At 52.0% G+C, this 14,920-nt stretch overlaps 1 protein-coding gene across 6 annotated transcripts in view; it reads right to left on the bottom strand.

The window, feature by feature from the left end:
- Positions 1–14,920, bottom strand: part of GAS7 (growth arrest specific 7) — a 198,873-nt gene that overhangs the window by 50,323 nt on the left and 133,630 nt on the right. For all 6 annotated transcript variants that reach the window (XM_079903929.1, XM_079903924.1, XM_079903926.1 and 3 more), the window contains one exon: positions 5,604–5,684. In XM_079903929.1, coding sequence (XP_079760055.1) covers positions 5,604–5,684 — 81 coding nt within the window. The remainder of the gene's footprint in view (positions 1–5,603; positions 5,685–14,920) is intronic.

Raw genomic sequence — 14,920 nt, 5'->3', positions numbered from 1 at the left:
TCCCTGTTGGCTCCTATGCGGGAGTAGCCGGGGCTTCCTGACCTGGAGAAGAAAGTATGTGGGTGAGGGCCCTGGGTTCTGGAGCCCCTTTCCTGGGGAGCTCTGCTCAGGGGAAGCACAGCTGTCTGTCTGCACAGACTCCAGACTCAAAGGCAGGCCCTCCCTGACCGACATCAGAACTCACTCCCCTGTGACCTGGCTTCCCTGGAGGCAGGCTGTTTCTCCAAGCATGAGCCCTCAGCGGAGTCAGGCCCCAGGCCAGGCAAAGCCAGCCTAGGAACCCAGGTTTCCCCGACGTCCCCACTCCCAGGGGAACACAGTAAACTGAGACAGATTTCCTCCATCCCAAAGGGAAACACAAATGCAAACTTAATGCACGTCCAGGCCCAGAAGCTCAGAAAGGATCTTACTCTCCACACCTGCCCAGCCCGGTGTGATGGGGCAGCCGTTAGTCACAGGTCGCTATGCAAATTCTAACAAGTGAAATTTAAATAGACTCTAAATGCAGGGTGGTACCCAGGATGGGATCCTAGAACAGAAGGAGGACAATACTGGAAGAATTGATGCAATTGAATGAAATCTAGTTTAGTTAATAAGACTGTACCACAATGATTTCTTAGTTTTGACAACTGGACCACGGTGATGTAAAACGTTAACGTTAGCAGAAACTGAGTAAAGGGTATATAAGAACTCTCTGTACTGTCTTCACAATTTTTTTGTAAACCTAAAATTATTCCAAAATTTGAAAAGTACTGAGTTAAATAAAATTAAAAATTCATTCCTCAGGCAGAGTAGACACATCCGCTGGTCAGTGGCTACCACACTGGATGGTATAGATGTAGAACATTTCTGTTAACGCAGAAAGTTCTAGGGGACAGAACTGGTCTATGGTGTCACCTGGTGTTACCCAGTAACGCACAACATGAAAATCCCAGAACCTCATTTTTCACTCGTATTTTCTTTCCATATGTCTGTTACTATTTCTCTCCATATAAATCATTACTGTTACAGTGTATGTTAAACCGGCCCAAAGAAGGTTTTTAACACGTGCTGAATAGAGCCTTCGGTATTCTGTTTGGGTTTCAAGTTGACTTACGTAGACCTTCCCCAGAAAGCTGGCATTAAATGACTCCAATAAAGTTACTGAACAAACACAGCTCCCACTGTGATCTGAGAGGAAGCCACGTAGGGAAAGTCCTGGGCCCAGTGCTGACCCCAACATGCAGAGAGTGGAATCCCATTTGTGGGGGCACTGGCTGTGTTTCCAGATCTCTCTCCCCAGCTGGTAACCTGGCTGGCTGTGCTTCAGGCATCTGACAGACCTGCACTGAGAAGAACGAACCGGTCCTGTTCACGGGTGGCCCTTCCAACTCTCTCCAGAAGCTCGACTCAAAAGTAACCCTGAGCCCCACGGGTAAACCCTCCACCCCTCTGCCGCCTCAAAGGGGACCTGCCTAAGCTTGCCTTGGCTGGGTTCATTTGTGGTTCCCGCCCACGTTCTCTTTGACCTGTTTGTCCATGATCTTCAGGAACGACCATATGGGATGCTTGTGGTCGATAAATGTGGTCAAGTTTTCCTTCCACATCGTCCTTACCACTACCCCCCGCCACCTCCTTGCAGGGAACCCCCAAGCCCACCACTGCTAACCAACTGCTTCAAGAAGGCAGCTTCCCAGGAAGACAAGACACTTCCACTGCATTTCACTCTCACCCCCATCCCAACCATCACGCTCAGAATGAAATCCCAACCCCTTCCTCTGGTCCCTGCTGACTCCCCTCCCATCATCGCCTACCACGTTCCCTCTTGTCCCCCACCCCCCAGCCACACTGGTCTGCTTTCTGTTCTCAAACATGCCAAGGTCACTCCTGCCCCAGGGCCTTTGCACTAGCTGTTCCTTGGCCTAGAACACTCCACCACCACCCCACACACATACTGTCTTCTCCGTGTCTTTAAAGCTTTGACCGAAACATCACTTCCTCACTGAGGCCATCCCTCACGCCCCAGTCACACACTCTGTCCTGCTGCCCATGCAATGAACATCTGACGTATTCCATGTCTGCCTGTTTGTCCAACTCTGCCACTAGAATGTAGGTTCCCGGGAGCAGGGACCACACAAGGACTGGCTTGTCTATGGCTGTATCCCCAGTACTGAGAACAATGTCTGGCATATTTTTTGAATGAAAAGGTTTGGAGGTCCACCACTGTTGCTTTGCAGAAGCAGAAGCGGAACAAAAGAGGCTGAGATCCAGGGCTCTGAGTGGTCTCCAGGCAAGGTGCCCACAGCCCCGGGAGCCCAAGGACGGGGACAGTCAGTTTTTGAAGCTACCTCATGTCTTCATCAAGTCTATTTCTCTCCCCACAATAAAATTCAATCTCCTGAAAGCTGCTTCTAAAACTGAAGGAAAGAATGGCTGGAAAAATTCTAGCGCTCTCCTGTAGAGAGAAATACCAACACAGTTATTCTTCTATTCTTTAGACAGAAGGTTGAGTTCAAAAACCAGAAAAGATGATGTCAAAATACCTCGGATCCTGCTATACCCTCACAGGTGGGTTCTCTTCACTTTCCATCCCAGAGGGTGGATGGAGAGTTGACATGTGTGTTCATGCCCCAGGGTAGAGAGGGCCACAAATCATAACCACGGAGGGCTGGACAGGACCTCAGCCGTGGTCTTCCTCCCATTTACAAATGGACAAAGTGAGGTCTGGCAAGGAGAAGGGGTGTGCCCGAGGCCCCTGTCTAAGGAGTTGCAATCTCACAAACCTAAGACATCACTGACTGTTAGAGGCACCCTTATTTTAAGTACTGCTGAGAAAGAGAAAAAAAAAAAAAAGATGCTTCCAATTAGACTAGGATACACCATTGATTATCAAGATGTTAAAACTGGGAAACAAAACGTGGGTCTGAGAGTCAACGAGCTGGGGTCCTGAATGTCTTGCGGCCGCTTCTCACTGTCACGGGTTGTCGTCCATCATCCGACAGAGAGCGGTGCTGAGCCAAGGTTCTGAGTCCTTCTAGAACCGAGCTTCTAACTCCGGCGCTGCTGACGAGCGCGGCTGGACGGCCCTTTACTGGGGGGCTGTGCCGTCCCGTGCATTGTAGGACGTTCGGCACCATCCCTGGCCTCTACCCACTAGATGCCTGTAGCTCTTCCCCCCACTGGTGACAGCCACGAATGTCCCCTGAAGGCAAAATCGCCCCTGAGTGGACAACCAGAGCCAGGGAGCCTTAACAAGTATGTACGCGTGACGCGGACAAACACACACAAGGACAGAAGCAAGTTAAACGGGGGCTTCAGTTCAGACCTTCTCTGAGCTGATGTGTGCTCTCCAAAGGGGAAGAGAGCAGACAGGATTTCCAGCTGTCTGTGACTACAAAGCCCTTTCTCACAGAGAAATGGACAGACTTGGGATCCCAGGGACATGGGAAGCAGGTGCCCTCGGCCCCTGGGGGTCCACCTAAGTCTGTCCGATGCCTTGGCCACCTTGGCAATTCTCATCCCCGGATCTGACCCTCTCCACCATCTCCCACCTTTCTCAGCCCCTCAGAGTCCCGGCACCCAGCGCAGTGCTGGGTTATCGTGGCTCTCGTGCTAGACGTGAAGGCAGGAATTTGTCACGCCGGGGCCTCCGGGCTGGTGACCTGAGCCAGCTTCTTTCAGTCCTTCTGGGAGATGGCCCCACCAAGAGGATGCTGCTGGGTCCAGTGACAGTGACAGCAGGCTTTGGAGAGGTGACCCCGCTGATCCAGAGGGCAAGTTCCCTAACCAGCCCCAGCAGCCCCGTATAGCAAGCCGTGCAGGGTGGCAGGCTGGGCCATTGTCACCTGTCATCTCACACGACCCAGCCTCCCCCTGCCTGTGTCCTGCTCCGTGGACCCCCTCTGGCCGGAAAAGACAGCTGGGTTTTCCTTCTAGCGTCTGGGTGGCCTGGAGCCAGCCAGGATAGAGGGCCACACCTCACATTATTCACACTACCATTTCTGTTGTTAAAAAAAAAAATCACAAGAACAGCAACAAAAGACAAGGCAGCGTGCCAGGAAATGCTATTGTCATATGACAGCTAGGAAGGCCGAACGGCCCCATTTCTGAGGACTTGGTCTGAGAATGCAGCACTGGCTGCCTCCCTAGGAAACCGGGAGGAAATGCCCCATTTCCCTGCACCACAGGGGGTTCCTTTTTAAAAAATTTAATGAAAAAAAAATGTGTGTGTGTGTGTGTGTGTGTGTGTATACATGCATATACACACACACAAATATAAACAAAAACTTTTAAAAGGCTAGAAGAACTTTCCGTGGGAAGCATCCCCCCAGTCCCCTCTCCCAGACCTCAGTTAATTCTCCAGGTCTGTTCTGCCACCACTGGGGTTCTGAGTTCTGTGGCTGGCAATCTTCACAGCCCTAAATAACGTGCTTGGATCCCACTTGATTTCTCAGTGGTGGAGGAGACTGAAAGACACCCCACTGGGAAAGGTGAGGCCTGACCCACTCACACTGGGCACGGCTCCCTTCCCAATCCAGGGTTTAAGAGTCCTCTTACGACTTTCAGCTCTTCCTTTGGTTTCCTGTGATGCATTCGGTAAATTATTCGTGTTCCGAGAAGGGTACCGGGCTCTCATCTCCCCTCCCCTCCACGTGAGCAGGGGATGTCACTGCTGCTTTTGCCCAACCCCCCTCCCCCAGCCCATGCCTCCCCTCCTCTGTCCCACACTGTCAATGCTACTGATGTTCAAATTCCAGGTCTACACACCCCGTTTGTGAATTCACTCAAAGCTGAGGCCAGGCTCCATTTGGAGACGGAGGAGTCCACAAAAGAAAAGGAGAGACAGAGTCCCCACCTCAGGGAGCTTACAGTCTGGGGTGGGAGAGTGACAACCAACAGGGAGGAGTACTCTGAGGACAGTGCAACAGCAGGAAGCGGGGATCCAGAGTGACGGGAGAGGACTGTAAATTGAGCCATCAAGGAAGGCTTCTCAGAGGAGGTGACATTTAATGCAAGGTCAAATCCACAAGAAGTCAGAAGGTGTTCTCCCCACTGGCGTGTCCTGCGACCCACCTCCTGGGATCCCAGAATGAGATGTATCCGAAGAGTAATAACCCCTCCACCTATTATAGGAATGTCTGCCTTGACCACCTCTGCTTCGTTACCTACGCTGATGGAGAACTCATATCCTTGCAAGGAATCCATTTGCTTTCCAGACATTCTGTTTGAAAGCTGCCCTGTAAACACCTGCCTCCTTAACTCCTATTCCTTGAGGCCTTCGGGAACCACGTGGACCGAGTCTGCCCCCGGTTTGGGTCCCTACACTGGCAGACAGCTAAGAGCTCTGACGCTTCACCTCACCCAGCCATGCCCCGCCACCTCCCTGAGCACCTGAGAGCGAGTGAGAGGGACCAGAGCTGCTGCCGGCACTACTGGAGTGTTGCCATCCCACGGGGCAACAGGCTACGGGGCCTCCAAGCCCTCTAGACCCCTCCCCAGGTTTGGCCCGTACGATCCGCAGCCAGGTTTCAGACCCAGGCTCCAGAGCCGTGGCCTCCCCCTTGAAGGTGTGTGTGGTTCCCAGCCGGCCCCCAGGGTGCCCCGAAGTAGTGCGTGGACGGTACCTGTCAGAGGCAGAGAGCTTCTGTGAGGGCCAGGGCTGGCTGGAATCCCAGGAGAACTGCTGGGACGCTCCCAGGTGGTCTCTGGTCAAAGAAAGAAAAAAACACAATCGCGCTGAGAATTTGCTAGGGCAGAAGCTCCGAGTGTCACAGAGCAGAACTGGGCCACCTCCCTCCCTAAACCCGGGAAGCAGGGGTCCGCCTTCTGCTCCCATATCCATCTCCTCTCCTGCCTTCCCATGACAACAAAGTTTCTCTCTGCTGGGGACCCTTCTCCATGCAGCTGGGACCAAAAGGAGGTGGCCTTCTGGGTGGAATCCTGTGAAACAGCCCCCATTGCCCCTCTCCTCCTGCGAGGCTGCCAGCTCATGCATCTCCACTTGGGTCCCTCGTCCTGGAACCCCAGCTGTCAACCGGGCATCACTCCCCAAATGCCCACTGTCATCTGAAACCCCAAAGCCCAGGGGAAGGAGCCCTGGCCGGGGGTCTGTACAGAGACCTGGGTGATTGGGGGTGACTTCCTTCCTGGTTCTGCAACTCCACGTCTCGTGTGAATTACAGCTGCTGTGTCTGATTGAACACTTCTCTCTTCCAATATCCAGCCAGAAATAACGCTAAGGTTGCAGCTATACGATCATCCCCCAAACGCTACTCTACCCATCTCACTGCTGTGAACAGAGACTTCTCATAAAATTGTCTAGTGATAAAAATAATACTTTCTCACTACGTACAACGTGATGATGTAGAAAGAAGTGCAAAGAAGAAAAAGTATCATCCGTAGTCCCACAGCTCGGAGGCCGTCACTAAACATTTGGGCACCTGTGTGCTGATTTGTTTTCTAGGCCTATGTACATCTTTGGAACAAAACAAAATCATACTGTACGTTCTCTTCACCTATGGACTTCTGTGGGTATCTTTCCAAAACCATTAAAAGGGCCGGATAGCACAGGGGTTAGGATCTATTAGCAGCAGTGAGTCTAGAGCCAGATGTCTGGGTTTGAATCCCAGCTCTGCCTCTCACCACCAGTTTAACCTTGACCAAGCTAATCGTCCCCTGGGTGCCTCGGTTTCCACCTCTGTAAAATGAGATCAATAATGGCAGCTGTTGTGTTCATGCCAAATGCCCATTTATAAGCTTTTAGCATCAAGTTATTTTTAAAGTTAGTCCAATATATGGATATGACACTATTTAGTCCAAAATTCTCTTACTGAAAATTCAATTGTCTCAAATATTTAAAGCAAAAACGAACACAATCTTTCAATGGCTTCTGTGAATTAAGATTCGAGAGAACTGGGGTTTGCCCTCAGTTCCGACTCTTATCTGCTGTGCAGCCCTGGGCAAGTGACGCTACTTCTCTGGTCCTCCGATTCTTCATCTAAAATGAAAGGGTTGGGCTGACTGGTCCTTTAGGCCCCAATACTCTTGCCCTCCAGCTTTGATTGGGGGTCTCAAAACCTTAAGATCTACTGTTTGGGTTTTAGGATCTTATGGCTCTAGGAGTCGGGTGGTAATACGGTCTCTTCATGTCTTAAGGGAGAGAAAAAGGAGGGTGAGCAAAAGGCAAGCAGCAGGGAGGATGTGACCAGGAACAAGAGAGCAGAGGGGTCTTCCAGGAGGGGTGACTAGAGGGCAGCATCCCTGGAGGAGGAGGGACGCTTGGGCTCGTGCTGAGAGCACCAAGACTTGGAGAATCTATATAAAGACCACCAGACCGCTCAGAGGCCGAGGGCAGTGGAAGCATCCTAGGCCTGGCCGCTCAGGAGCTGAGTGACCTTTGGAAGCCATCTAACGCTGTGCTTTGTTTTTCTCAACTGTACAATGGGGATAAAAATGGTACCTAATTAGGGCTGTAATAGCATGACATGGGTTAGTACATGGAAGGTGCTTTGGATGACAGGGGCACACAGTAAGTGCCTCATCAGAGTTAAAGCAAACAGACTAGCGAGGCTGGATGTAGAAATGGGGGGGGATTCAGATGAGAAAGAAGCCTTCCTACAAAGTGAGCTGGGCTCCAGCAGAGACCAGACGCGGCCTGCAGCCTCCATCTCCTCCCTAAAGAGGCCTCTCTTCCGTCCGCTGGATCGGCCCCACCTGGAGGCCACACTGCTGTCTCCACATCCACAGCGCCCAGCTCAGGCTCTCCCCTCCAACGCAGCCCCCTGGGGCTCAGGGGACCAACCTCCACGGCTTCACCAGCTCCTCCCGGGTCCCACCACCCACATGCAATCAGTTCCCGGGGCCTGGAGGTGCCCCTCCATCACTTTCCTCACCTCCTCTCCACCTCACCCCTAACGTGTCTCCCCACTCAGGGTCAGCGCTCACCTGGAGAACCCCTTGCGCCTCCTTTCCAACATGGCACAGAGAACAAAGTCCAAGCTTTGTCATCCCCATGCCCACCTCTCCGCCAGCGAGGCTCCAGCACAGCAACCTTGTCTGTCTGTCCAGACTGACTCCCACTGACCTCACTCCAGCCCAGGTAACTCACTTGCTGGTCTCGGAACATGTCTTTGCTCTGATTTTTACACACCCTCACCACCTCCCGCCCCCACCATCCCTGGATGTCAGGATCGTGTTCGTTTGCCAAGTTCCAACTAAAACGCCTCTTCCTCCATGCAGCCTTCCCAGCGGACTGCGGGAGAAGGCTCTGAAATCACAGGGAGATGCTGCCTGCAGTCAGAACCACGCTCTAGGTGCTGGGGCCCGAAGGAAGGCCCCTTGCCCTGTATTCGCTGGCCTGGATCACTCACAGGCCCTCAGAGGCGGGAATCTCTTCTCCTGTATCGCATCTCTCTATCCAACCTCCGCCAGGACTCCATCAGGGACGATGCAGATGCCTGAAGGGTTCTGCCCAGCCCACCTCCTGGTCTTAGCCAGCTCTGGTCAGTCCAAAATACAAAGCCACTGTGAGCCTGGGGCAGGCCAGGCGGACATCTGGAGAGAGCCCCCGGGGCTCTGGCTGAGTGACCTCATCGGCAGCAGGAAAAATCACCCCAGATGACCACACCACACACAGGCAGGAAACCATTTCCAGGTCTTTTTCAATAAAAGACTCCCTAATCTATTTACAGCACACCAGGCTCCCCGATAGCGCCAAAGCAAAACTGAAGTGGCAGCTCGGGGCTCAGGCTACCCTGGATTGAGGCCCCCTTGCATTCTCTGGGCTTCCATCCTGGGGGGCTAGGTCATTCCAGTTGACCACCCAGACTGCTAACAGTCACTGCCATGCAGGCCCCAAAGGCTCTGGGCAGGGGGTGGGGGCCAGTGAGGACAGAGTGGAAGGAGTGAAACCTGTGCTTGGAAAGCCTCTGACCGTCCAACCCAATTCAGGAGAAACACATTGTTTCCTAAAGGCAACTCGAACTCAACTCGAATCTCTTCCGCTGAAAACAGGGGAGACAGATACACACACAACTGAGCTGACTGCTGACCGTGGATCAAATCGGACCAAGGGAGGTTGCTATTCTAGCCACCCATGTGAGAAGCCAGAAATTTCCATTTCCCCATCAGTGGATTACAGGGGCTGCCCATGTAGAATAAAACTTCTAAACAGAGAGTATAGTTGAAAGGTGGAAAGTGATGTCAATGTGATTTCAGAGCACAGACGCCCCTTCCTTAAAATAAGAATAATAATTATTATTATTATTTTTAAAAAACAGTAAGCAAGGCAGGAGTTATTAACTTTAGAGTCACTTGTAGATTTCGTTTCCCTTTGTTAAAACTACATCCTTCATGCTTTGCAAGGTACGAGCTTGCACTGGGAAAGTCAGTGAGCCCCTGGACCTCATCTGCCTTGGGGGAATCTGTGAGCCTTGTCCCCCACCCTTTTCCCCCTCCCCTTCCCACACTCTGCCCCACCCACCAGTGGACTCCTGGCTCATGATTGGTCAGTTTTCTTGGTTGAGTAGTAGCTCTCTGCTGCCCCCACTGGCTATCAGGTGAAATAACCACAGGTACCAGCCTAGGAGGAACTGGGTTCTTGGGTCCTGATCACGCACACCCCGGATGCCCTTGGCAGGGACAGAGCATGTGGAAACAGAAGGACGCAAAAGCTCCTCGCAAACACTCTTTTGCAGGGAATTCCCTGGCGGTCCAGTGGTTAGGACTCTGCACTTAAACTGTAGAGGGCCCGGGTTCGAGCCCTGGTCAGGGAACTAAGATCCTGCAAGCCATGTGGTGTGGCCAAGAAAACTTTCACAATCGCAAGAAGTGGACATGCCTCCAAAACTAGGACTTTAAAGCACCTCTGTCAAAACTGAAAAAGGGGGCTTCCCTGGTGGCGCAGTGGTTGAGAGTCTGCCTGCCGATGCAGGGGATACGGGTTCGTGCCCCGGTCCGGGAAGATCCCACATGCCGCGGAGCGGCTGGGCCCGTGAGCCATGGCCGCTGAACCTGCGCGTCCGGAGCCTGTGCTCCGCAACGGGAGAGGCCACAACAGTGAGAGGCCCGCGTACCGCAAAAAAAAAAAAAAAAAAACTGAAAAAGGAAGCAGGTACAAAATTTTTAAAATGACATCAAAGAACTGAAACACAGGATTAACAAATTCCATGGAAACTGGAGATATGTAGAATACTGTACCTAACTGAATAAAATATAGCCTTGTACATTTAAACAAACAAACGAAAAAACACAACACCCTCTTGGAGGGGCATGAACTGCTCTGCAGGATCATCTAGGTCTGATCACCAGCGGGAGGGCTTCTGAGCCTGGGCCAGACCCTGAGTCTCAGGCAGCCCAGAAGGGTTGCAACACGGCCACTGGCCCCAGAATCTAGTCTATTTCCTGAGCTTCAGCAAACATGGACCCCAGGCTGGGAGACCTGAGGTCTTCAGCAGGAAATGCTGGCTGGAGTCAAGCCTGGGGGGTGGGGATGGGGGTAAGTAGGTGGCAGCTAACACCCCACCAACTCCCAGCCTTCAGGCAGCACACACGGCCCTGGGGTGCTCCCCTGAGCACTGCGGGAGAGGAGAGCTGGGGACACCAGGACTCCACTGGCACAAGAAAGGCAAGAAGTGGAAAGGAACCTGGACCGGGTGTTTAAAACACCCCTCAAATATTCTGAGGCAGCCTAGAGATGTTCCTAAGAGCTCAGGTGTCACACAGACAGAGGTTCGAATCCCAGCTCCACCCCTTACTACTCGGCCTCGGTTTCCTCACTGTAAAGTGGGGATGACACGACTGCAGCCTCGTGGTCCTGGGATGCACGGTCAGTGGGCACATACAGCTTCCAGCACAGTCTCGGAGACAGAGGAAGCCCTCAAACACATTAAACAACAACACTAATAATATGAATGAAACAAAACCCTCTGCATTCCTTCCTTCCTCTTTCCTCCTCTCTGTTTCCCAACTTCCACCCCACCAGCTGCCTCCTTGCCCCACCCTCCTCTTCCTGCCTTCACAGAACACAGCTCCCAAAGGGAGAGGGAGGGCACGGCTCCCTCTCGGGGGCTGGGGGGAAGAGATGCTAGAAGGTCTTCGTTAGCATGTCTGAGCTGCAGGGGGGTCCCCGCACAGCAGCCCACAGAACCCTTATGCAACCCTGTGATCCAGGCGGGGCAGGGGCCCTGACGCCCGCTCTACAGATGATACAGAGGCTGGTGATGCCAATGGATGAAGCAGCAGCCCCGTCAGTGCCCTGGCCGTTGGATATTGGCCTGAGTCAAGCTTCGGACCGGCTCCAGCTGGCACAAAGGGCCTGCAAGAGTAGGGTGGGGAGCTCCCAGAGAAATTCTAGTAGGGAGGGTGGTCCGCCTGGAACACCCCGAGCCTGTCCTTCAACCCCTTTAGGATCCCCGACATACCAACCTCCTCATAGGGTGCGGACTCGGTCAAACACACCGGGAACCCCTGAACGTGGGCTGGGGAATGATGAGGGCTGATGCAACACAGGAAAAAGGGGGTCGTGTCACTGAGCCAGCAAGTATGGGCAGCTGACTGCCAGCTCACAGATATTACAAGCCCTGCTGTATGGCTGAGAAAACTGTAGATGGGTCCCCAGAAGGAAATCTTATCACATCAAAGCCTGAACACTCAGGACCCAGACCCTAAGCACAGCTATTAAGCAAAGCTCCAGGTCTGTTTCCCAAACTTGGTCTCTCCTCAGGATCATTCGATCTGAAGCTACAGATTCCCAGACCTTGCGCCCGAAGACTCTGCTTTGGCAGGTCTTGGGTGGAACCCAGAAGTCAGCATTTTAACAAGCAGGCTCAGGGGTTAACCAGATGTAAGAAAAACGGGTAGAGTCCATAGTAAACCATGATGGGAACCAGCCACAGAGGGGGAGGTACCTGGATGAGACAAAAAAACGCCAGGGGAGCGATCAGACACGGGATCAGGCATAGTACGAAGCAAGATGTGTGAGAGCAACGTAGGGGAACTTAAGGAACCCTCCAAAATGTCACGTCTACCCCAATGTTCTAAAAATATCAGGTTCATAACATCCGTCCCCAAGAGCCTCTGCTTTGACTTGTGGCTTTGTTATCTATTTTAGTGTCTGAGGGAGCCTTATGAATTACAGTGACTGTCACAAACCCTTTAGCACAACTGAGTCCTTAGGGTTTTATGCAAACCTGGTCCCAGGTGGTTGGCAGGGACAGAGCTGACAGGTCAGCGCCATCAGGATATTCTCAGCTGGAAATCTTATCAAATCAAAGCCCGGGACACTCACAGCCCTATGTGCTCTCCGCCAACATCATTTAGGTTTTCTGAGCCCTGTGAACAGGCACCAGGCTGGGGAGGGGCTCTGAGAGCTCACAGCGTCATCCCTGCCCTCAGGGAGCTGACGGCTGGGGAGCTGGATGAGGTCATCCTAAGTCAGCTGTAACACCTGCTTTCAAATCCGATCCTCCCAGAGATGTGCTCTAAGGGCTGGGACTGTATCAGATAAATGTATCTCTGTCTCCCTGGTCCGAGGTACAGCAGGCACTCAATAGATGTTTGAGGAATGAATGGAGGCTCAATTCAAAGCACTGTCAGAAGCAAGTCTAGTTACATTGCCAATGGCTGGCTTTAAAGATGAGTGAGTGAGTGAGTGAGCGCGCGCATGCGCGCGTGTGTGTGTGTGTGTGTGTGTGTGTGCGCGCGTGTGTAGATAAAAAGATAAACAGACAACAGAAAGACATAGAAGGGGCAGGGAGAGCAGACGGGTCACCAAATCCCTTCACATAGTATGAAGTAGACATCAAGCAAGCTGCTCAATCCAAAAAGAGCCCAGAACGTACAGGTGGGTCACAGAAAAACAATTGCAGATGACCAATAAGGAAGAAAAGATGCTGATTCTCACTCAAAATTGGAGAAGTGGGGCTTCCCCGGTGGCGCAGTGGTTGGGAGTCCGCCTGTCGATGCAGGGGACGTGGGTTCGCGCCCCGGTCTGGAAAGATCCCACATGCTGCAGAGCGGCTGGGTCCATGAGCCATGGCCGCTGAGCCTGCGCGTTCAGAGCCTGTGTTCTGCAGCGGGAGCGGCCGCAGCGGTGAGAGGCCCGTGTACCGCAAAAAAAAAAAAAAAAAATTGGAGAAGTGCAAATGAAGATGACAGGACACTATTTTTTTCACCCACTGGATCATTTTCTGCTAACTGGCTACTAAAGAAAAAAGGCAAGTCTGCAGAGAAAAATATGTATGAAACAGACCCAGAAATGGGCATAAGACATCAGGAGATCCCAGAAACCCAGGACAAACAACGCGCCTGATTTTCCTTCCGGTCCTTAAGCGGGGGCTTCTGTGAGATGCCCCATATCCTTCTAATAAAGGTCCTTTTTTCATAAGCTACTTTGGGTGGGCTTCTATTCCTATAACAAGGTAGTCCCTGCCCTTGGACAGTCTCCCACATGCACTGCCCCGTAATGGTCAACGCCAGCCCCAAGGCCATTAGATCCACATCTGGAATCTCCTTCTGTGACCAGGCTGAATTGTGACTTCTGAAGTAGGACTTCCATAACCTCTCCCGGGAAAAAAATCACACCGCTCAACAGTTCAGAAGCTTCTCTACCCACGAAGTGGTATTTTCCACCCATACGTCACCTTTCTGTTTTGTTTTCTCAGAAACTCAGCATTTATGGACTTCAATGGCTCTGCACTGCTAATCCAGATTTAGAAGACTTTCCAGTAAAAGGCGTGACTTTACATTTTATAAATAATGCTCAAGATCACTGAGAGTGTTGCTTTTCACAAGCCAGAGGAGACTGTCAGAAAGAGCTCTGGTTATTCTGGGAAATAGGAATAGGCAATCATCTCCCTGAGGTGCGGCCGCAAAGGCACTTCCAAGGCCGCTGGATGCCCGAGGAAGGCCGGCCAGCCCCTGAGGCACAAAGAACCAACACTGCAAAACAGGTATAGAAATGCTGGGCAAAATGAGCTCTCCTCAAACATTAAGAAAGGGCATTCCGGGTAGAGAAGACTACACAAAATGGGGAAGAAATGGGTAGAGCTGAATGAAACAAGATTCCTTAGGAAAGTGCATGAGTAAGTTTAAAAAAGAAAAAAGCAAACAAAGAAAACCCTCTCTGCAAAGAAGCCTGAAAGCCTCATCCAATTAGGGAAATGCTAAAATGCTGGGGGCAGAGGCAGCCTCCTGCAACGTTAGAGCATATGAGCCTCACCTGCAGGCCTGGTTAAACCACAGATTGCAGGCACACCCCCAGAGGGTCAGATTCAGGAGGGCCAGGGTGGGGCCTGAGACAGCATTTCTAACAAATTCCCAGGTGATACTGACGCTGCTGGTCCAGGGACCCCACTTTGAGAACCACAGATGTAGAGAAAGACAGGACGAAGAGCATTCTCTGCAACAGTTCACCCTGCCTCCAGCGGTTGGAGGTAGGGCTATAAAAAATAATTTTTTTTTTGAAAGGTACAACAATCAAACCAACCCACGAATTACTCCTGACTTGAAAGCATCCACTGCTCACCTCCTTTCCTCTGAACGGGTGTTGTTGGCTGAAAACTGCAGCAAATAGTCAAGTTGGCCCGAGAGATGCGGAGAGAGAAAAGTGAACCCCACGGGGCAGATGCTCTGAGAGAGCAAAGAAGAAATCCTCCGGGACCACAAATGTTTGGGCTGTTATGCACGCCTCTTGAGGATTTCCTCTCCATCCCTAAAGCCTGCTAACTAAGAAGGCTTCGCATTTGCACACCTGGTAAGAGGAATTCACGCTCTGTGCACGAGAGTTGAGCCAGCTGGGTGGGGACGCAGTGTCCAAAAGCACTGTGTGCTCCCTGGCCCCTTCTGTCCTATTTCCCAAGGCTGTGCCCCTGTTCTGTCCTCTCCGTACCTTTTCTGCAGTGTCTCCCCCATCAGCACATGTTAATTTTACATACCGGCAGCA

The sequence above is a fragment of the Stenella coeruleoalba genome (genome assembly GCF_951394435.1).
Source record: "Stenella coeruleoalba genome assembly, chromosome: 19".
Lineage (NCBI taxonomy): Eukaryota > Metazoa > Chordata > Mammalia > Artiodactyla > Delphinidae > Stenella > Stenella coeruleoalba.
The sequence above is the reverse complement of the archived record's forward strand: the minus strand, read 5'-3'. Positions and strand labels throughout refer to the sequence as shown.